This window comes from Chaetodon auriga, chromosome 13 (genome assembly GCF_051107435.1).
Source record: "Chaetodon auriga isolate fChaAug3 chromosome 13, fChaAug3.hap1, whole genome shotgun sequence".
Taxonomy (NCBI): domain Eukaryota; kingdom Metazoa; phylum Chordata; class Actinopteri; order Chaetodontiformes; family Chaetodontidae; genus Chaetodon; species Chaetodon auriga.
In genome coordinates, this window is record NC_135086.1 from 9,102,768 (window position 1) to 9,124,990 (window position 22,223).

At 41.9% G+C, this 22,223-nt stretch overlaps 1 protein-coding gene across 1 annotated transcript in view; it reads right to left on the reverse strand.

Annotated features, from left to right (window-relative positions):
- Positions 1-22,223, reverse strand: part of LOC143330437 (ephrin type-A receptor 6-like) — a 159,101-nt gene that overhangs the window by 129,604 nt on the left and 7,274 nt on the right. The window contains exon 2 of the mRNA XM_076747039.1: positions 17,805-17,869. Within this exon, the coding sequence (XP_076603154.1) occupies positions 17,805-17,869 (65 nt within the window). The remainder of the gene's footprint in view (positions 1-17,804; positions 17,870-22,223) is intronic.

The following is a 22,223-nucleotide window of genomic DNA, read 5'->3' on the forward strand; positions in this document are numbered from 1 at the left end:
TGTCCTTGAGCAAAACACTGAACCTCACCAGCTCAGGAGCTGCTGTTCTGTGGCTGAACATGACCTCTGACCTCTCATTGTAATGTTAATGAAAAAAAGGATCTCATGCATGACAGGATCAATTCAGTAGTTACTGCCTACTTACTGTAAGGTCATTTAACACAACACAACACAACACAACACAACACTCTGAAACTCATCATTTCCAATGGCTTGTGCGGCACCTGCCTAACTGATACTCCCCTCAGGCTCCCCTGTACCCCCCTGTACTAGTTTGGCATGCTAACATGCTAAACTAAGATGGTAAACATGGTAAACATTGTGCTTGCTTAGCATCAGCATGTAGGCGTTGTGACCCCACCATGCCTGCGTACAGCCTCACAGAGCTGCTAGCATGCCTCTTAGTCTCTTAGTAAATGCAGCAAACAGAACTATCATATCAGGTCAGAGTCCTATCCTGCAATTAATAAAACTTCACATTTGGAATTAACAGTAATGTTGGAATAAATTCAAGCCTCAGGGCAACCAAAAAACACTGAATCCTTAGTTTCTTGCACATGAAAACTATGAGTGTACCAATGAAAATACAGTGTCTTTGCTTTTTTCATTGCTGGTTGAAATACCTTTTATCAGCAACCCTGTCTACCTGCAGGATCACCACTGGTTAAGGGCATGAACCTTGCCTCCTTTCAACCTCTTCTCCTCTATCTCATTTGCCTAAACAGTGATATGTCACTCCCCTCCACACACGCTGCCTCTTTCTCATCTGAGCTGACACAGACCAGAGACCTTTTCTTTTTTTTCCCCTCCACCAGCTCAGACAAACTATGCGTGGGAAAAACGGGGGGGAAAGAGCTTGTCGTTTTACATATCTATTTTTGTCAGAGAGGCAGGCAGGCAGGCAGTCTGGAATGTCAATGTGTGGCTCAGCAGCTTCTGACTGATGTGAGATCACAGTGACGGCTGCACACAGTGGTACAATGAACACACACACACACACACACACACACACACACACACACACACACACACACACACACACACACAGACTTTGCCGGTGGGTGAGGTAGCAGGGTGCAACCACAGACAGCTTAGATAAGACCAGGTCACCCAGGTAGAGGAAAGCATGCTATACAGACACACACAAAGAGTCTACCCAGAACATTAGCTCAATGTCGAGTTATCCTTGTGTTATACATTAAATAAAAGGGGTTCAATATAGCCCTCAAGATGGGTTCATGGGAGATACTGCAAATGTTATGGTGCTTGATTTTTATAGGTCTTTTGAGATTAAGAGGCTTCTCAGAGACTGGAGTTATATTAAAAAACTACGTTTCTCCGGGGGGTTTATCTTCAGATCAGCACTCTAAACTGATGAGTCAAAAGCAAGGGCCTGACTGGTGTCAACTTTAGCCAAACACAGGAGTCAATGATGAAGACAACTCTGGCATTTCAGACTGAAGAAAAGGTCAGCGCTATCTCGTTCTCCTTTATCTCTTTCTCTCAGTCCCAATTCAATTAAACTTGAATCTGCTTTATTGGTGGACAACACAAGAAGACTGTTTTGCTGAAACAATATTGCATTGATTGAGGTGCGGTAATATTATGCTGCCATCAAGTATTGTTGAAGACATATGAGGGAACCAAAAAGTCAATAAAATGTGATGTTACGGCAAAGAGAATGGACTCTATAACAACGATTTACACTAAAGGTTATGTTGCTTATTACATGTATATCATTCTATTTCTTTTTTCACTCACTGCCAAATCTTTATTCATTCTGCAATACATTAACATGCTTATTGTACACTTTCAGCACCTCTACATCCTACTTGTAAAGTAAAACATATCACAAGCCAAACCTAAACCTTGTTAGAGGGCCTATTTCATGACTATTTCCAGCTAAAAACGCTTGAATTAATATCTCAGAGTGTGCCTGAAGGCAGGAGTATTATGAGCAGCCAGGCAATGATTAAAGAGAAATAATGAAATAACTGAGTTATCTGGAGTAACATAATAAATATCACTTAAATTAAAATGTTTTATTTAATTAATTATACTGTCCTCCCTCTGCAGACGCACAGGATGAAATACACACAAACACACCCATGACACGTCGCCTCTCGCCTGTTTTCACAGTCTGCTGCTCTCTGTTAAGAAGAGGCTGTCAGAGAGACGGGGGGGGGGGGGGGGGGGGGGGAAGAGAGGTAGTGAAACTGAAGAAACGGGAGAAAGATATCAAGAGGAGGGGGAAGGAGAAGATGAACAGCAGCGGAGTCACAAGGCGGTAAGACAGAGCGGACAAGAGGTAAAGAGAGGGAGGCGAACGCTGAGCTGTGTGTGAGGATGGTGTGTGTTTTGTAGTTCTTAAGTGTGCTTGAGGGCCAAATGTCATCTCATACGAATGGAAAATGTGCTGAAAATACTCGAGACAAGGAATACTTTTCCATAACAATTGTAGGTTAAGGTGAGAATTAGGATTACTGTAGGTTTAGGAAGTATGTTTTCATTAGAGTAAATTAACACGAAAATAAGAATTGTCGTGTTTTCATCTTAGCATGAGTTCTTTATGTCTACAGAGGAAGTGGGTCCATCAAATTTTCCAGTGAATGGTCCAAAATATAAGATCAATATTCCGGGATGTCTATGTCTAATACAACAGTCCTGCAACAAATCCTCCCCTCAGTTTCTGTTGAAACAGTTCTAGAAAGCTTCCGATCATTTTGCAGGATGTATTCTGTAGTGCTGTTGACCTGTATTGCATCATACAGAGAGGTGTTTCTGTTATTTAGCCTTCACTCACTGATATCAATGGGGCGCACAAAATAACAGAAACACCTGTCAGTAGAACGCAAGACGAAGCCACCTGACTCCAGTCTGGAACATACACAGTGCATTTCGGTAAGAGACTCTTAAATATTGAAAGGTGCACATGAGGCCCAAATCTCCATTAGGACTCAAGATGCACAACAATGTTTTAGGTTGGCCTTCTGGGTTTTAAGCCTGCTGTCTGTATGTCCGCCTGTCTGTCTGGTAACATTAGGAGACATCTTCCCATTGAAAAGCCATCTGACTCCAGTCTGTAACGCTTAAACAAGCCTGACTGGAAATGAGCGCAGACAAAACGGGATTGTCTGACCTGCTCGATCAATTAGGACAGAAAGAGCAGCGAGGAGATAGACAGAGAAAGCATGTGGTGAGGCATGGCTTTCAGCATCCTCAGAATTTGTATAAAATGTTGAGTGCATTTTGAGAGCTTGCCAGACAAAACATTAATCTCCAGTGAAACCATATCCCTCTAATAGGACCCATCTTCTGACCCCAAATGGCCCACCTTCCCGTGCAGGATCCAAGATCTAGATTGAAGTTAGACTCCAGAGCGGAGACGAAAACAAGATGTTTCTCTCTCCCGTAAAAGAGAGAGAGAGAGTAAACTGTGGAGCTTCAGGGGATGAATCTTAACCAAGTGACCTGCCTCTCTTCTATCACAGCTCCAACTCTATTACACTGAAGAAGGGGAAGAATATGAATGAGAAACACTCACACAGAGAATGGTTACTTTGAACAGTTTAAATGAATAAAACAGTAAAACTAAACACTGATACATGGCATATAATCATGCACAAGTGACCATATCAGTATGGCTGAATGTACAAAGTTGAATGCTGAAAACTGACACTTCAACTGGACCATGAACTCTCCACACCAGTAAAAAAAAAGTTCCCTCAAAGCTGAAGGTTTTGGTGACTTCATCCACATAACAATTCTATGGCTAATAATATATTTGCCAGTTATCTCTCTTTGCTTCACTTTCTCCCCAGACATGTAGCTCATAAGTGGATTTTGGACGTCTTGGAGACAAATGATATTGAATGCGGGAACTTCGCCTTTGTTGAGGGTTTAGTAAATTGATACCGAGGATGAAAGGGAGAAGAAGGGAGGGCGAGAGGAGGTTTTGTCCTGCAGTGCTGTGATCAATCTTCTAGCCCAGGTTTTTTTTTTCTTTTTTAACAACGTGCAGCAGAACTATGATCCATCCACACCCTCCAATGGCTTGAATTGGAACTGAGGGGGTTTGGCTGGCAAGTAGAGGCTTATACTCAGATTGAATGAGCTGAAATATAAAGTTTTCTGTGTGCCATTTCATATTTTAAACTCCACTCAGCTACCAAGAGAAATCGACTCTAATATTTTAATCTGTGACCCTGCAAACCAGAGCATCCGTCTCTCTTCTCTGTTCATGGGACTAAAGTAGACACAATACTGGATGCAAATTTTTTGAACACATTGGAAACCACACCTTGACCAGCTGCCAGTGTTGTTTTACACTTCACAAAAGCGAGCTCACACAGATTAAAATGAGCTAGTTCAGGTTCATTTCTCTACATTCTTTTAAACGAGCTGCATTCACCCACTCACACCCCAATAGCACAGCATTGAGAACAATTTGGGGTTCAGTATCTCGCCCAAGGACATTTCGACACGTGGACTGCCGAGGCCAGGGATCAACCCACCGACCTTCTGATAAGTGGACGACTGCTCGACCACCTGAGCCACAGCTGCCCCCTATTTAAGTACATTCATTCACAACGCTGCGTGTACTGATGCAGCTGTTAAAGGTGTAAGCTATGTGTAACAGAGATGGATGCTGGTCATCTTTATTGTATTAACTCCTGCTGAGATGCAACAATTTGTCATGTAGGAGATTAGTAGGAGAGATGATGAGTGATAGCAGAGTCGATCAGGGAGGGAGATGTCACACACTTGAGCAGATTATGAGGTTAATATAGAGTGGAAACTGATACTTTATGCTGCTGTCTATGCAGGTGATTAGAGGTAAATAGGGAGTAATCCATAGCTTCTCCTGGCTCACAAAATAGCTTTTCTGGACACGCAAGCATAATCAGTATCAAGAACTTGGTCCTCTGATTTGTCCTGACTAATGCTCAGCAGCATGATCGTACAGTCACAGACAAAATATCCCAAAAATATTCCAATTCATCACGTTTACAAAACATTTGACAGCTTAATAAACAAAGCATTAAAATACGGCCACTTACACTTACAGATGTGCCTCGTACTAGGTTTGCAAGGACTAAGGGCTGTCCCACTGTGAAATTAGCAGGTGCTTTTTGGGGTCTCTGGTTGAGTTTTTTTTTAGCAATTTAGGCAGCCTTTCCCAAGTCCACAATTCTGCAGACTTTACTCAGGGGAACTGAGAAAATAGTGTTGAGAAAAAGTGATGGAGGGGCGCCCTAGCGGCCTTGGGGTTAAGGCAACAGCTCAAAACTTTTGGTTCCCATCCAGCTGGGGACCTTCGCTGCACATCATTCCCCACACCCCTCACCCTCGTTTCCTGTCTGCTAATAAAGGCATAAAATTGGATACTCCAGATGTGTAAAAAAGAAATTAACAAAACTGGGAAGAAGTTCAAGCACACACACACACACACACACACACTACAACATATCGAACAAACACATTAATTCACTTAACTGTGTATGCAATATGATCATTATTTTACTGTCCACCGTAAAGTCTTCATCTAAGTATTATGATTTCACACATTTCTCCTGCAGTGATTGGAGCCCTCATGGCCTCCCACACAGAGGTGACATTAGTTCAAGTCTGGTAGGATTAAATGCTTACGGCTGGACGTTGGGACTGTGCCAAAGTAACATTTTTTGGCTCCCACTTTCTGTGTGTGTGCAAACATAATCCTGACTGCCACCATTCTGCAATAAAATGTAGTAAACAGGAAAATCATGACAAAAATATTCGTTCTTAGGCATTTCTATAGCCGGTTTCTTTTTCATTTCATTGTGTTTAGACTTATTTAATATGTAGTACAGTTTATTATTGAGTGGTTTTGGTATTTAATATTGAAATATTAAAACTGTTGATTGATACAAAAAGGAAGCATTTCAATGAAGTGATACACGCATTTACAAATGACCAAATGTTGCCACTGATAATGCGTTTTCGACTCTAGCTTGTCATTTCATCGACTACATTGATGTCAGTTTTCCACTCATTCATCTCTGAGACTTTTGTTTGCATTTAGAAGTGACGGGTTGGATTTTTGGCTCTTTCAGCAGCTTTCCTGACATGTCCGTGTCCAAACAGTACAACAGGAGAACATTCATTTTGGTCTCCCCCCCCCCCCCTCACAATACAGTAAAACCATATGTACCATAGCCTGGGACACATTTCCTTGAGTAACATCTCAGAGAGAGCGTGCGTGTGTGTGTGTGTGTGTGTGCGTGTGTGTATCTTCTCTTGCTTTTCTATCTGACCACAGAGAGTGTGACAAATGGATGTGTCAGAGCTTGATGGAGCACTGCGATTGCTCTGTTAGGCACAAAGCTATTACAAGACTATATAGACAGCCCCAAAGAAAAATCCTGTTTCAATCAACCACACATAATCTGGGAGACAAAGAAAGATGTTCGGCTGTTGATAGAAAGAGTGGCGCTCTATTCCTACAAGAAGATAATTTTCTGCTGCAGATGTCGCAGACGTTAAATTTCTAAGTATCCTGGAAAGTTGAATTCAGATTTGTGTACAATTCTCTGTGAGTCCAGCAGAACGACACACGAAAGTGGTATCTAGGGCATGTAACACTTTACAGAGCTTCTCCAGCGACAATGAAAAGAGGAGTTCAGCCTATTCGTGGTTCACAACTTACCAAAGAAAAGCTTAATATTTTCAGTCGATCTTCATGTGCCGACTGGATTTTGAAGATTACGGGTATAACACAAAGCTGCCAATACACTTTGCTCACGTTATCCTGAGAAATAATTATTTGTACTTTACTAGGTCCCTAAAGAAAATCACTTCAGTCTCTGCTCTCCCCAGAAATGTGCTGCCACTGTTACAGGAAACCGCACAAGCCTAATACTTTCCAACGAAATTCAAACAAATACAATTGTCAAAGCTGGCTCCTAAAGTGAGTTCCCCATCCAGATTTCTGGCACTTCTAATATTAATAATGCACCACACTGAAATGATTTCTCCGCTCAGACATCTCAAATGTCAGCGACATTACAAAGGCAGAATGTCATTTAGCAGGATTATGTATATGGAGCTTGTCAGGGCTTAAAGGCATTAAAATATTTTGACACAAAAGGCTGATTTTTAAATAGCTCTAATACAAAAAGGTAAAAATAACAAAACATAAACCCCTGCAAAACTACATCACCACAACCAGCCGCGGAGTTGTGTGAGACTTGCATCATGGCCACAATGTGCTGTAGCATCTATAAACATTAACAAATGTGCTAAAATTCCTGGTTTAATCACCAATCAGCTTAGAGCCAGTGCTAGAGATACCTCCGCGCTTCCTGCCTATGTGTTAGCCATGTGTTTGTCTGGCATGACTGACATGTAATGTCTTTCTGAGGCTGCGATCAGCCTGCTGGCACTGCAGTAAATTCGTTGCTAGAAAAGTGCCGAGTTGAGGTTAAGGTTTGGAATACAGTAGACATGCGTCAGTGTCACTGTAATATATTTTTCTGATGCAAGTCAAGTGAAACAGACAGGAGTAAACAGCCTACTAGAGATAAAGCGCTGTGACCTTGGGCAGGTTTCCTCTAACTGGGCCACCTCACTCTTCTTTTGGAGTGCATGTATGTGTGTGTGTGCGCGCACACATACAGAGCGACAGAAAGGAACAGGTGATGTGTGAGAGAAATCCTTTCTGTGCACCTAAATATGCAGAGTAAGAGAGAAACATCAATGTGCAGACCTCAGTTTGTATGTTGCTGTTCCTGCGTGTGTGTCAGCAGGTGGTCCCCTTTATTACACTGTCCCTAGTCAATTCCCAGAGGAGCAGAGTCCAACTCTCGCTGGGTGACTGCAGCACCACAAACATTCACTGGGTTTTACAGCTACAGTAGGTTTTAACAAAACAGGTCCCCTGCTCTCCATAGTGCAATAAAGAACCATTTAATTACATTTCTATTTATCTACTATCATTATTAGAGTCCACTACAGTTTAATAAATAGGATCTTAATCTTCAGGAGTTCTGTTGATTCTCATTTTTACACATGACCCTGTAAAACACCTCTTTGTCATGGAACTACAGACAAACCTTTAAGATTGTTTTCTTTACAGCACTGTATTCACTCTGCTCAGAAGTGAGCCAGAGCAATTTTCTTCTACTTGAATGTATGACTGTCTGTCTAAATATATAACTTATGATTATCTGCCCATCTGAACTAATGACTGAGTGCTTGAATACTGCTGATTGTCAAACTACCTATAAAAAAAAAGAAAAGAAAAGAAAGGTGTCCCAGCTTTAATCTCTGTCTGTTTTCCGGCTATACATTCAGAATTTTCATCCAGCATTTGTCGGCTCATCTTAAGCCAAACACACACACACCTTGCCCCCCCCAACCCCCTTACAGTACACTGACGTCAATATGCAGCAAAGGTGAGATGGAGTGAGGGTGGAGGAGAAGGGTGGAAGGACATCAGGAGAGGACAAGAGGTGGAATTTAGGGAAGAAAGGGCAGAGACAATTGAAGAGAGAGAGATGGATTTTTATCACCTCTCAGTCAATAAAACACCAAGAAGTGTTTAAGACTTAAGGAAAAAACCTACAACTGACAGTAAGAAATAAACAATAATTCATTTGATGCCGTCATTGGCTTGGTTATATTCAGTGCCATATTTCCAAAGCAGTTATTAAGTATCAACTTTCCAAACCAACACTGCTTTAAATCACATCTGTTATAGAGATTCAATTATTTCATTTGCAAACATGCACTATACAATATTAGACAGGGTTGGGGTTTGATAGCATTTTATCAAATCTGAATCCACGCCTGTATCCCCTGATCCTTTCACGTCCTTTATTGAATCCAATTAGGTTCAGCTTTCAACATGTTGAAGCTAGTTAAAACTCAAAGACTGACCTCAGATCTGTGATCACCTTTTGTTGGCTCCAGAGTGCTGCTTCTCCCTTTGACAAATGGTCTAACCTTGCAGAGAGATTACTGACCACTTTAGCCAAATTTCACTTTGGTCTTTACGGCGTTAATATCGAATCAGATCCAGCTGACATAATCTGCCACCAGCTCCATTTGTCGTTGCAATCAGCAAAAGTGAAATTCAGTGCACATTAAAATGAACAGTGTTGTACAAGTTACTGAAAATAAGAGCTAAGTTATAGTTACTTGTTATTACGGAAAGTAAAGTTTGCTTTAATTCTCTTATTGATGCATGCATAACTATATTATTTTAGTCTTGCTGTAGCAGTGTGGGACAAGACAACTGTCAAATTTTATCACTGTGGTGACATGAGTTATTAACACTCCCGAGCACCAGAGGGCAGCAGTCCTTCTATGAGCTACATTTGTCTTGGTTAAAAAGTCAGATTTGTACCCAAATGCAGTACCACCCGAACACGGAGATTGCCTTTACTGACTCGCATCACAGACTTGGCGGAGACATATGTAGATATAGCAGACACAGCCGCACAGTTTAAAGTTCAACCTGGTGAGAGCCTCTCAGAACATTAGCAGCTGCAAAGCACCAAGTGAACAGAGGAGACACACACACAGTTCAGCTCTTTGAAGCAGATTCAAAGTCTCTTGAATTGTTTGGTGAAGCCAACGCCAAACAATCACAGGCAAACAAAGATCCAAGAAATGCAGGGCAAGACTGGTGCTCAGAGAGAGAAGGCTAAGATATTTACCGGGGAACAGGAGAACAGACGGAGTCGAAAGCAGGTGGGTACGACAACAAGAGATCAGTCCAAAGGTGAATGCTGGAGACTTGCATGAGAGCTAAGAACAATCAGAGTGAGGGTGGCAGAGCAGCTTAAATACTGGGCTGATTGGCAATGAGGATCAGGTGAGTGGGCAGGTGGGCGTGGCTGGCAAGAGGAGTGACAGTGGAAACGTACTGGCTGAGCAGGTGAGCAGATGACAAGGAAGTGGCAGCAGGTAAGAGGCTGAATGCACTGCGACAAGATCATAAACTGGAAAATCTGCGCTTACGTACTGTCCTCTGCAGCTGTCCACAATTTTCACTTAAGAAAAAAGTTACTTAATTTGAAATAGTAATTAGTTACATTTCTACTTGAAGCCAAAAGTAGTGGAATCACAGTAACACGTCACTTTGAACACTGAAAATGAGACACCTGCTACTTTACGACGACAAAGAAAGACAAAATGTTTCGGGAATTTAAGCGAAACATAACCAAAGCTACTTCTTTTTAGTACAAAATTCAGCACTGAGCCACAGCGGAGGGGTAGTTGGACCACAGCACCAGCAATAAACCGACACATGACTACTGGGATGAAGATATCCAGTTAATTAGACTGCTGAAGCCATAGCTTCTGAATGCATTTGAATGAGAGTATCGCATTAAGACATCTAATCGTTCAGTTTATAAGACGTCGTGCTGTGCCACTGTTTATGTGTTTATTGATGTAATATTTGTTATATGTATAGTATAGTATTCTCTTTTATTAGACTGAGTTACTTGACATTTGAATGTTCTACAAAGCTTTTCACTATAGAAGAAACAGAAGTCCGCATGTCAAAACTCCACCTGTCTGAGAGCAACCACACATTCTGTTTTCTCTCCTTGGTTGCCTCTACTTCCTGTATTCATGTATTCAGCTCTTGCATTCAGCAAGGCGCTAATAACCGCCTCACTCATCCCCCCCTCTATTTTCTCCTCTTCTTTCCATTTGCATCCACCCAGTTCCTCGATCCCTCCCGCTTTCTCTCCCTTTCTATAACTCAGCTTCAACGTATTCCTCACACGGTGAGGGTTAGCCCGAAAAGCTGTCAGAATATGTTCTGCTGTCAGCGAGACGCCGAGTGGGAGCGCATTAGATAGCGGCCTCGGTGTGTCCCTGACAAGAAACAAGCCAATTAAGGAATCCCCCCGGCACTGCTTAAGCCCGGTTATGGCAGAGGTCCCAGAGACGAACACTGGTGTGCTAAATCATCATACCTTTTTTATATTAGAGCCTCCATGGGGAGAAGTGGAGTGATTCTGGATTATTCCTTTTTTTTTTCTTCCTTGCAACGCTGCCGGCCATCACTCAGCAGCACGCCTCAGAGAAGTTTATCTGAGCTATGAAGGGCACTGACATACAGATTTTCCTCTCTCTCCTCCTCCGTGTTGTTCAGTCTCACTCTCAGCCTAATAGTATTAGGGATGGAGGAAGTGCTTTGAGATAACCCTCAGGTCGCGTAGTTGCAATCAATTACCGTGGTTAAATATTGCAATAAAAAGATTAAGGATTAGTATTTGGGGAAGTAAAGAGGCTTCAGTGGCCGTGCAAATGCCTTCGTGAGAGTGCAGGCACTAGAATGTGTGTTTGATGTGTCATCATCTTATTCATTTTCACTCTTACAAGTTACGTCCAATCACAGCCTGACATGGCCTCCTATCTTCTTCCTCTGCGTCTCTGTCTCTTTTCTCTCTCTCTTCTCAGCCCCGTCACCTGAAGCCTGAGTCTGATGACAATCCTCTGAAAACGTTCCGAAAACCTGACAGACCGATTTGTTCCGTGGACCTTGTGTCGACTAGCGGCTGCCCGAGCTTACGCTTGTCGTACTGGGAGCATGGAAAAGAAAGCTGGGTATTATCGTGTTGCATCATTACACAATAACACAGTGGGAGTCTGCGTGATGGAAGTTAAAGGCTGATATGAACACTTTTTAGACCGAGGCCAAGTGAGACAAACAATCAGAATCAGCATCAAAGGATAAGGTTGGAGTTGCTCTTCATATTTCTTAATGTCAAATTTCATGAGTCCATTTGTTCACTGTCTGTTTTTAGTACTACTTTCAGCACATTTCAGATTCACACATATTTAGTGCATGAGTAGGTTTATTGGCTACACCTGGGTGGTGTATGTGGGACTGACTCAAGATAAACTGCAGCACTCGTGTTGGTTGTAATGAAGCAACACTTCGTCCAGGGCAACATAAACCATAGTTTTTCACCATTGATGGAGCTCTACGTGACAGAGGAATAAGAATCATAACTCATGTTTCGTCTGCAAAATATTATCACTGGGAAAATTTACAAAAAGCACTTGTAGGTTAGGGAAAGATCATGATTTTAGCAATAACATGCTTTTCTTTACCATTTCAAGCACACAGACTGTATCTTTTGTTGTAATAATCCACATTAATGACATCTATTTAGAAATATCAAACATACTTTAAAACTAGAGTGTACTTGAGATGACTTTCTACATTTAAATTGTTTTTTTAATACACTACAGTAAACTATTGTTTCACCTGGGACTGTATTATCTTACCAGACACAATTCCAATCAAATACAGGTTCAAAATCTTTATGCAGATGCCTGCCCTGAATTTCGGGGCCTTATGGGAGCGATATTGTAAACAGATCATCTAACAGTACCTTCAATGAGAATGGGCAGTGCGTGCACGTTTAGCAAAGAGGCCTGTTATCAGCAGCAGCTGACAAGTAGAGGACACATATCAATATTTAAAGGCACTTCAAATGACCTTTTCAGGACACATTAGACTAAAACTGCTGTTGCATCAGACTTGTTTTACAGTAAACGTTTTTTTTATTGTTGCTCTGAATCTCAATTTTGTTCGACATGCGACAACGAGCTGCATCATATCCATATCAAGCCCTCATAAACACACATGCACGCACACGCACACGGCCTGAGAAAAACGTCTTGCTCTGAGCTGAACATTTGTGAGGTACGGAGGTTCACAGCCTAATATTTGCCTGAGCAGTGTTCTGGCAGCAGTAAACCAATGTGCCGGCGTTGCGCTCCTCCCTTACATAACGCTGTGTTTATACGCCCCCGGTAGATCTGACTTATTGGCTGCTTGGGATCTCTGACAATAGACAAAAATAGGATTATTCCCTCGCTTTATGATGGACAACCGTCATTTGTTGTCAACCAACCTGCCTATGCTAAGTTTTTCATTATAATATCAATGAGTGAAAACAAAAGGCTACATTAGGCATTCTTAATCCCTTAAAGCTGTTTCATGTAATTTAATAAATAAGCTGCTCCTCTCTCTGCTCCGCTCTCTTACCCCCCACCCACCGATGGGAAATGACTCATGCATATTTCAGCAGTGTGTCTGCCCATTCTGAGTGGAGCTTATCGTGGCTGCATGCAGACGCCAAATCAACCCTCTTTTCCTTCTCCTCCTTCTGTCTCTCTCTCATTCACCCCTCCGACGCGCTGTTCTTCATCACTATTCAGCATTTCACAACACGGAGAGAAAGACTGAGAATAGAGACACACATCTCTGCCTCATGAAAACATCTACCAAATCATCTTTTCCGCTGAGGTATCTGCTAGCCGTTGGCATTCTTAAACACACACAGATATTAAGTTACACTGTTGGAGAAAGTTTGCAGAGTCAAAGTCCTTGAAAGACATTGTATAGATCAGTTGCTGTTCAATATGCACAAATCTAATGAGTAAAACCTTTGAGAGTGAGTTTGTTTTCTAACTCTGAGGATATTCCCACATTCAAGTGATTAACAAACATAACAACAGTCCTCCTTGCATGGTTTCCCTGTGTGGACCAATTGAAACAGGTCTATTTACTCTCAAAGCAGAGCAGGTATAGAGGAATGTAAGGGCACCTTGCACTGAAGGCCGGGCATGACCAAGATGTATGAGCATGTTTAAAGTGTGTAAACATCTGTTTACGGCTTTCCAGTGCACTGGAGGTGCCTAAGATGTGGACCTACAGGGAAATGCATTCCAGTGATGGGGGGAGACCAAGCACAGTTACTTAATTGATTGAAGCGTCTTGGTCTTTCCCTGTAATTTTCACTTTAATTAAAACTATTCCCAGGCAACTTTGATAATCACACATGAGTGTGCTTATAGCGGGGAATTCACAGTCCAGTACAGCGTGCACTCTCACACTAGCCACTACTATCTATAACTTTTATCATAACCAGAGTGTCTTTCGCATGCAAAGACGAGCACAAGAAGGCACAGAGACATAGTGTTAGTCTATATGTGTCCATTAAAATGACAAATTAGCTTCTTTTAAGGTGCTGTAAAGAAGAGGAGTGCTGTAACTCACAAGTTTGAGTTCATGATGTTTTGGGGTGTGTATATATGCAGAAGAGAGGTTTTTAAACTGTATGGTGGTGGTGGTGCTGGTGGTGGTGTCAGGGGGATGTGAGGTAAAAATACTGAGTGAGGTGAAATGGATGAGTGCAGGCCAGTGTGCTAAAAACAAGGGGAAGGTAGTTATTGTAATCTGGTCCCCTGATTTGGCTCATTCACCAGCACAGTCAGTAAGCAGTTGGAGCGGAGGTAGCTGTGACACACAGCTCATGGAGGCATTAAGTTGTACTTTGAAACCCTTAGCATCCGAATGTCACAATTTGCATCAAAAATCTCTCTGCCTCCCTGAGTCTGAACTCACTCAAACATGAACACACAAACACTGAGCACAGACTTCTACATTCGGTGTGACTCACACTTCCCTCGGCTATTGTTGTCTGAGATGTCCATCGCTAAAAAACATCCATAAAGCTGCTTAAAAATCATTAAAAATGCTTCCTATAATCCCGATTTTTTGGGGAAACTTAATTTTTTTTTTTTTAATCAAATTGTAATTTATCACATTAATCCAGTGTCAGCTGCCTGTACACTTCTGGTACAGTGCAAACAGGAACTGCTAAAAGGCAGTCTGGCATACTTTGACTGGTGCTAATTGGTAAAATGCAAACAGATAAAAAAAAAAAAGAAAAAAGAAATGAAGCTCAAGCGGCAGCCCACAGCTAACTGACTGACTCCATGGTAACATTATACTTCCTGTTTACATCACTAAAAGCCCGCAAGTTATGGGAACTGTAGTTAAAAGAGTATCTCATCAGCGGTGGTTTTATATTTCCGGGACACTGACACGCTCCTCGGTCCATTCACACAGATATTTGCCTCGTGTCAAAAAGCTGTGAACATAGTTAAGACGAGAAACTTAACTATTTCACCCTGTGCACAGTTATCCTCTGCTCATTTTGTCACTTTTGATTTTGATGGACTACTTTCCATTCTCTTATCAAAATATTTAGCATTTTGGTTATTTGGCTAACTCTCCCACCCAGGCTGTTTGACAGTGAGTAAACAACTACAAGGCTACACACAGTGTCTTGCTCAAGGACACTTCAAAATTGTTGTCGTCGTTGGGATGATGCACAATGCCACCACGTCCTGCGCTGTAATGCTGGTATACCACCACTGTGTACCTGTGGTTAACCTTCCTCCTCTACAAAACCACTCACCTTCCTCTCTTAACAGGGGTTGTTTACCGGCTTCTGATAAAAACTCATCCATAAATATACACCTCAATTTCCACTTCACCTTCAATTTCATATCATACAACCAGCTATATTCCTAGGCAAACTCATCATCAGCTAATCATGTTGGAGCAGTTACTGCATATGAAATTATTTTAAGATGTGCATTGGGCAGGACTGACTGACAGCAAGTTATATCCGGAACCAGAACCAGTGTGCAACTCTGATAGGCAGCTACATGGTGTGCTGCTGTATCGGCCTGATACCAAGCTGTGTCTAATATGGTGGGGATTGACTTCCTCTTGCTGGCTCCCAGGTAGTGAGGGGGATTTAAACTATTTTACCTCCCCAGATCTTCACACCTTCCCTCAGGCCCTCTCACCTCGATGCCTTAAATATTAATGGTAAATCGGAGGATAGTGGATGAGTGAGGAGGGGAGAGGGCTGACAGCTTAATCATGGAGGCAGCAGCCTCCCTCTCTCCTGTTCTTTAACGCTGTGGGCGGCTGTCACCACGACCTACATGATGTAATCACCTCCATAACCCTGATATGGGCCACAGAGGGCCTTGCAGCGAGAGATAGAGAGACAGAGAAGGGGCTGTGGGGGGGACCTTAGGGATCTTCCAGCAGAGGATCATTTAAAGTCAAAACTCACAGAGTTACTATGAAGTCGTGAGGATAGTGGAGGATGGAAAAGACACTGCGTGCAGCAGCTCCAGAAAAAAGGGCACGGCCCCACTACTCCACTTTGTGAACTTTATTTTTTTTAGAAAAAGGTTGAACTTGAGCCATTTACTTCCACAGCTTTCACTTAAACGCAACCTCAAAATAGAGTAAGAGCTATTAGCCACTACAACCTTCAGCATTGCTACTTTTTCCCCACTGAGTCTGTTTGCAGTCACCTAATAACACCCCAGACTTCAGGGGTTTCTTCTGCTTTCTTTATCTCTATTATCTCTACAACACATGCTATTGATCTTGTTTTTTTTTTCTTTTTACAGATATTGCACTTTCTCATGATGGCTGATTATCAGATTACAGTGAAACAGCAATCAAATAGATCACTTTTAATATTCAAAATAAAAAAATTCTGAATATGATTTTCTCCTCAATTGGCATCAGGCACTTCATCCGAAATGCTATGGGTTAATTACTTATTTATTCATCTCTTTCACGCACAAAAAGTGCTGTTTTGAGACATCAAAACTGTGAGGCATGACACGGATCGAAACTGCAAACACAGGCAGTTACTTCATTAAGTAAAGCACTTCATACTTGACATTTTGAAAGACACCACACGAAAGAAGGTTAAAGCTCCAGGCATTTTCCTGACAATAAACCACGGATGGGTAATCCTTCTATCTCAGGAAAATGGGGAGTTAAACAAGGATGAACGCAGTCAGAGCGGCATGGACACAGAGGGACAGGCTCTGCCTCTATCCTGTAATTAGTCTCCATCTTGGATCGGGCTGTGCCGTGTTTAACAGGTGCAGAGACAAAACTGGGACAATGGAGGTGAACAAAGAAGTGGAAGTCAGCCAGTTCCGCCTTTGTTGCTCACTGTATATAACGAGAGACATTTTCAATCAGTCCTTCAGGTATTCTGACAGCACAGAGAGGTTTTGATGCAACATGAAGGTTTTGATCTGAAGGTGTTACAGTTCGTTGTCAGCACATCTATATTTCATCGTGCCGATACCTTCAGTTTGGCACTCGCTGCTGTTTCCAAAGTTTTGATTTTCCGCCGGACAAGCTACTGCCGAGGAGATAGAGGTACTTACTGCCAGAACAAAATAGGAATGCCCCTTTAGGGTAGCTGAGAAATACAGAATAAGGTATCGTACATGCAGTCATTGTTTCTGTAGTAACTGAGAGGCAACTGGAGGTGAAATGGAGACTCAAGTTTTTGCAGTATGAATGTTTCTGAACTCTGCTTCTCCATCTTCTCCAGAAGATGAAGACCTGGAGGGATGGCAGATGGAAAACTGACATGTGTTCAAGACTTTTTTTGTTGTTGCAATGTTCATCATGGCCTACTAAAATGGTGGTCTTCTTATCTCAAGACTTTATAGTTAACATGCAGAAGATATCGTCAAAAATATTGATTTTAGATGTTACAGTTAGCTTTGTGAGCATGGGCTGCACTGATGGCCACACTATATGCTTTCTTTTGGCTAATGTATAAAGAGTTAGTAAAATATTTCTGTGGCCCTAAGGTGACACAAACAGGACAGGAATTGATAGGGGAAGATTGGACAGCATAAGGGAAACTTCCTCTGAGACTTGGCTCATTATCTTTCTCCAAGTTACAGTATTTCCCATGTGGAAAGGGAGGTCTGAGCAAAAACAAGGATGTGAATATGAAACAGATCACTGCTACCCGTCCTGACCTGTTAAAATCAATATAATTGAACTCACTGATGCAGCACTGGCCGTGCATTTTGAACAAGGCACACTGGACAGTAAGACAGAGGGCAAAAATCTGGAGCACAGTTGCCCCCCTTACCCCATTTATCGGATACGTCTTCCATCCAAGCTCTCCAAGCACAGATGTCGTATCCAGCAGAACAACTGAAATGGGAAAGAGAGGGGAAAATACAACCATTAGCAATCTGTCAACACACAAAAAGTCTTATTTTCACACAGGAAATTGAAATATCAGTCATAAACGTGTTCATTTAGACATTTTTATATTAACAGAAATGACTTTCTCAGGATGAATATTGATGAGCGTGGCGGTGCGTACAGTGGGAGCAACATTTTTGCCACTTGCGATGCAATTTGTGGACTGATGGATTACAGTCAGATTGCTGTCAACAGTCCGTTCCCTCCCCAGCCATCCCTTCCCCTCATCTGCAGCTTTAAGCTCTTCTTCTGCCTACGACTGAGACATAATCAGGAACAGATCTGTCCTCAACCGTCCCTTTTCTATGATAATCTATGTGTCATTATGCCAAATACTAATCAACATCCTGGTATGGTTTTTATGTATGTAAATTAGAGCTTTGGTATTGCATTTTCCCAGAGTTTAATATACAGTGATATTAATCTTGGTACAGCATAATAACACTGTTGTCAGTTGAATCTAACCTTCCAGGTAGTGTTAAAAAACAAAGCAATTTTATCCTGGAAAATATTGCCATCCTTGACAATATTTTGTCTTGCTCTCAAGGACAGTGGATTTAATAATTCAGGGGGAAAGTGTGTCTCCCAGCGACAAGTGATTTACAGTGAAAAGGAGCAGATACGGCCTCCTGAGTTTACCTTCATTGTGAAGCCATCACAACATCACTGAATTAAAAAAAAAAAATGTTTTTACCTACACTTGTGACAACATTAGGGAATAGAGAGCAGACACAGATCCTGTTGCATTTTCAAAATCCATAAATATTACATGGAGCCCATCCAGTCACCTTGTCAAATGTGCCAAATGCACAGTATGTGTGACAATACAGTTCTGTCCTAATTATGTGTGGAAAACAGTTGGCATTCAGGGTGAGAGTCATAGCTGGCAGAAAAACAACACTAGACCCAAGAGGCTTGTTTAAAGCCAATCATCTCCATCACATGCTTCGAGTCATCGTTGTTGAAACTCATCATCAGTCGCCGCAGATTTCATCTTTAAACTCGTCCTTGAGCAGCCATTGACTTAGATCTTAAACGTTAAGATGAGAATCGCACATGCTTAATACAGACTCTGATTTCTGACCAATTACAGTGGATTCTTCTGCTCGGATGATGACTGAGTTTTAAGTGTCAGTCAGTCACGAATGTCCATTTAGAGCTCTGCAAGTGGTCCTTGGGGGGCTCATTACGCGAACAAATCTCTATCAGTGACAATATTTCCCGAATAAATCTCCATTAACAAGATTGCTGTGGGAAAGCTAGTTATTACAACCAAATGTACATCAAAAGAGGTTGTAGTTTCAATGCTGTTGTATCATCATTTGTGAATTACACTGTCAAGACAAAAGAAAAGGGATATTTGTCTCTGTGAATGTACTCTGTCAAGACCAAGGCAAGCAGAAAGGAAGAGAGGATATTTTTGAGTGTCTGTTCCCGAGTTATGAGCCAGTACACCTCTGATGGAGCCTGGTTGACAGAGATTGTCCAAGCATCTGCTCACTGAGGTTTTCTTTGTGCGTGCATGTGCGTGTCTGTCATGCACAACTAAATGCTCCTCCACTTCACTCATCTCCCACAGAGCCGGCAGAGCTCACACTGCAGTGGCACAGCGTAACACCTGTTTTAGACAAACGGCTGTATCACAGCATCCAAGAGTTAAGATAACCATCGAGGATATGGGTGTGTTGTCAGAGTCAACAAATACAACACGGGTGGAAAAAAAAATACAGGTTGATGCTCGCAGTGCCGCTGTGGCTCTACAGCAGATATATGTATACAAAAAGAATGATAAGGAAAGAAAATAGAAAGTACCTTGCAGCATTGAAACTGCTGGACGATGTACAAAATATCCTTTAAAACTAGTCAAAAATGTAATATAACCTGTTCATATATGGACTGACAGACACTGAAACAACATCTTTAGACTGAACTGTGACTGCCTGATTTACTGTGCTTAAAAACATGTAAAACATCAACCTGATAATGAATTGCTGCTTTTTGGCCACTGGGGGCAGCAGAGCAAAGTGCAAAAACAACCTTCACATATTATCATTGTTAGCAAATAGTTGCTTCTTATGCATCCTGTAAAACAGCATTCATGTATTTAGAGTCGTCTCTGGCCACCTACTGAATTGAAATCCAGTATTTACTCTTGTATCTGTTTTTGGTTTCCAACTGAGGGGAAAGATCCGGCTCTTTAACTGCCAAATGCACTTATACGTTCTCTCGTCAGCCACTAACTCCATGTGGTGCTGAGCAGGTAGTGTACAGTCCTGCTGCAGGAAGCTGGCGGATGAGACGAAATAGTGAAAGTGAATCAGAAAAGAAAAGTTGCCAAAAACTGAAAAACAATGAGCTGAAAGATGCGGCAAACACTCTGAAGAAATTGTGGTGACCTGCAGAGTGGAGCTGCAGAGCTCAGTACTACAAGAGATCCATTTCATATTACACACAGTCATTTGATCTGTCATTAATAGAAAATTGATTAGTGCAACTTTAATTAGATTGCTTCAGTGAATATGTGTGTATATCTATCTATCTACCTATCTATCTAGATATAGATCTATATACAGATGGATGGACAGATATAGTATGTTTTACTACACCAAAACGTTAAATCCTAATTTTATGACTTAGACACACAAGTTTTTTCACAACTCATTGCTTCACCAACCAAAAATCCATATACATACGCATGGAGTCATAAACGCAATGAGGTGCTGCGGTCATGTTAATGGAGTGCGAACTCCTGGTGCGCTGGAAAATGTATTCTAAAACATCATATGTGCTTCCTGAAACCTGGATTATAAGTGAGGGTTTTAAGGAGGGAGGAACGTGCTTTCCCTGAGATTTCAAGGCAGCATTACAGAAATATCATCTGAAGAAATCCATACAGCGTACATGACTGACAGCTGGTGATTGGTAACATCAGATTCTCTGAGCAGAAAGGGAGGACACGCAGAGAGAGACAGACAGCGAGAATAAAAGAGAATGAGACAAGTTCACATGCAGTATTTGATTTCTGGATTGGCTGTAGATTCGTCAATTTTCAGGATGCATTTTCCCAAGAATATTATTGGTTTTACGTCGACCTCTGAGACAACATGTAGACAATCGTGCTGGGACGGAAATGCACTGAATGCCACAGAGGGGACCCTGAATGATTCAATTACCTGAGACCCCCCCAAATCTGCCGGGAACGTTCTACACTTCACTAACTCCATCAGCAGGACAAACATAAAACACCTCCTCCTCTTATTTTACTGTGGAGAAAGTTTGAGTTTCACAGGGTGGTGCTCTTCTGTATCTCTTTTCTCGTCGGACCATAGTGGCATCACGCTACCTGCCCAGTTCGTCTCTTCATTCAAGAGGAAAACATGAAGTGCATCAAATCACAAACACCAGACGATATTAAATACTAAAGACCTCACCAGAAACCTTTTAGACAAGCAAATGAAAAGCATTTAATGAATCCTGTTGTGTGATATCAATCTGAGATAAACTGGAGAAAATGGACATTGATCTATATGCAAATGCAACAGATTAGTCTATTGATTGACTATCATGTACATCACAGCAAGGGAAGGCTTCATGCTGATCCTTTCATACTCTTCCTCTCTGCTGTGCTAGCTCAGTTTAATATTTCCTCCATGTTGGCTGGTTCTGGATCAGTTCCAGTGTCTGTGTGACTTTTTCTGCCCACCAGTGCCCGGTCTGTGCCATGTAAGTGCCAGCGCCAGGCTGGAGGACTAGCTGGCAATGCCAGTGGTGTTAATGGACACCATTAGAGTACTGTGGGCAGGTAAAAAGCACAGTCTCTGGAGGACAGCCTAATGACTGAGCATTGGCCTTGTCGCTCACTGCAGTGAGCTGTTTCACACTTCACATTTCTATGAATAAAGAACAGTTGTGCATCAGCAGCCAGTGTGGAAAGGTATCCAGCAGAGAGCGTTGCACTGTTGGGTCAAAGCACGGTGCTTCTAACTTTCTAAGAGCTAAGAAAAGTAGCCTTCATGGAGACATTATCTGAGGTGTTTATTTGAATCAGTGGTCGCAAAAAAAAAAAAAAAAAAAAAAAAAAAGCACCATATCCGAGTGCTACAGTTCAGAGTTTTGCTTGATTTGTGCAAAACACAGAACATGCTTTGAAACGAAACACCTCTGCTGTGCTGACACGGTTTTGAACTGACTGTGTGTGCACTTTTACTTGACTGTGTGTGTGTATTCTGGTTTGGGTAAATGTCTGCTGAGCAGCGTACCTGCCAGCATACACTAAAACTGCCTGCGTCTATATATCCAT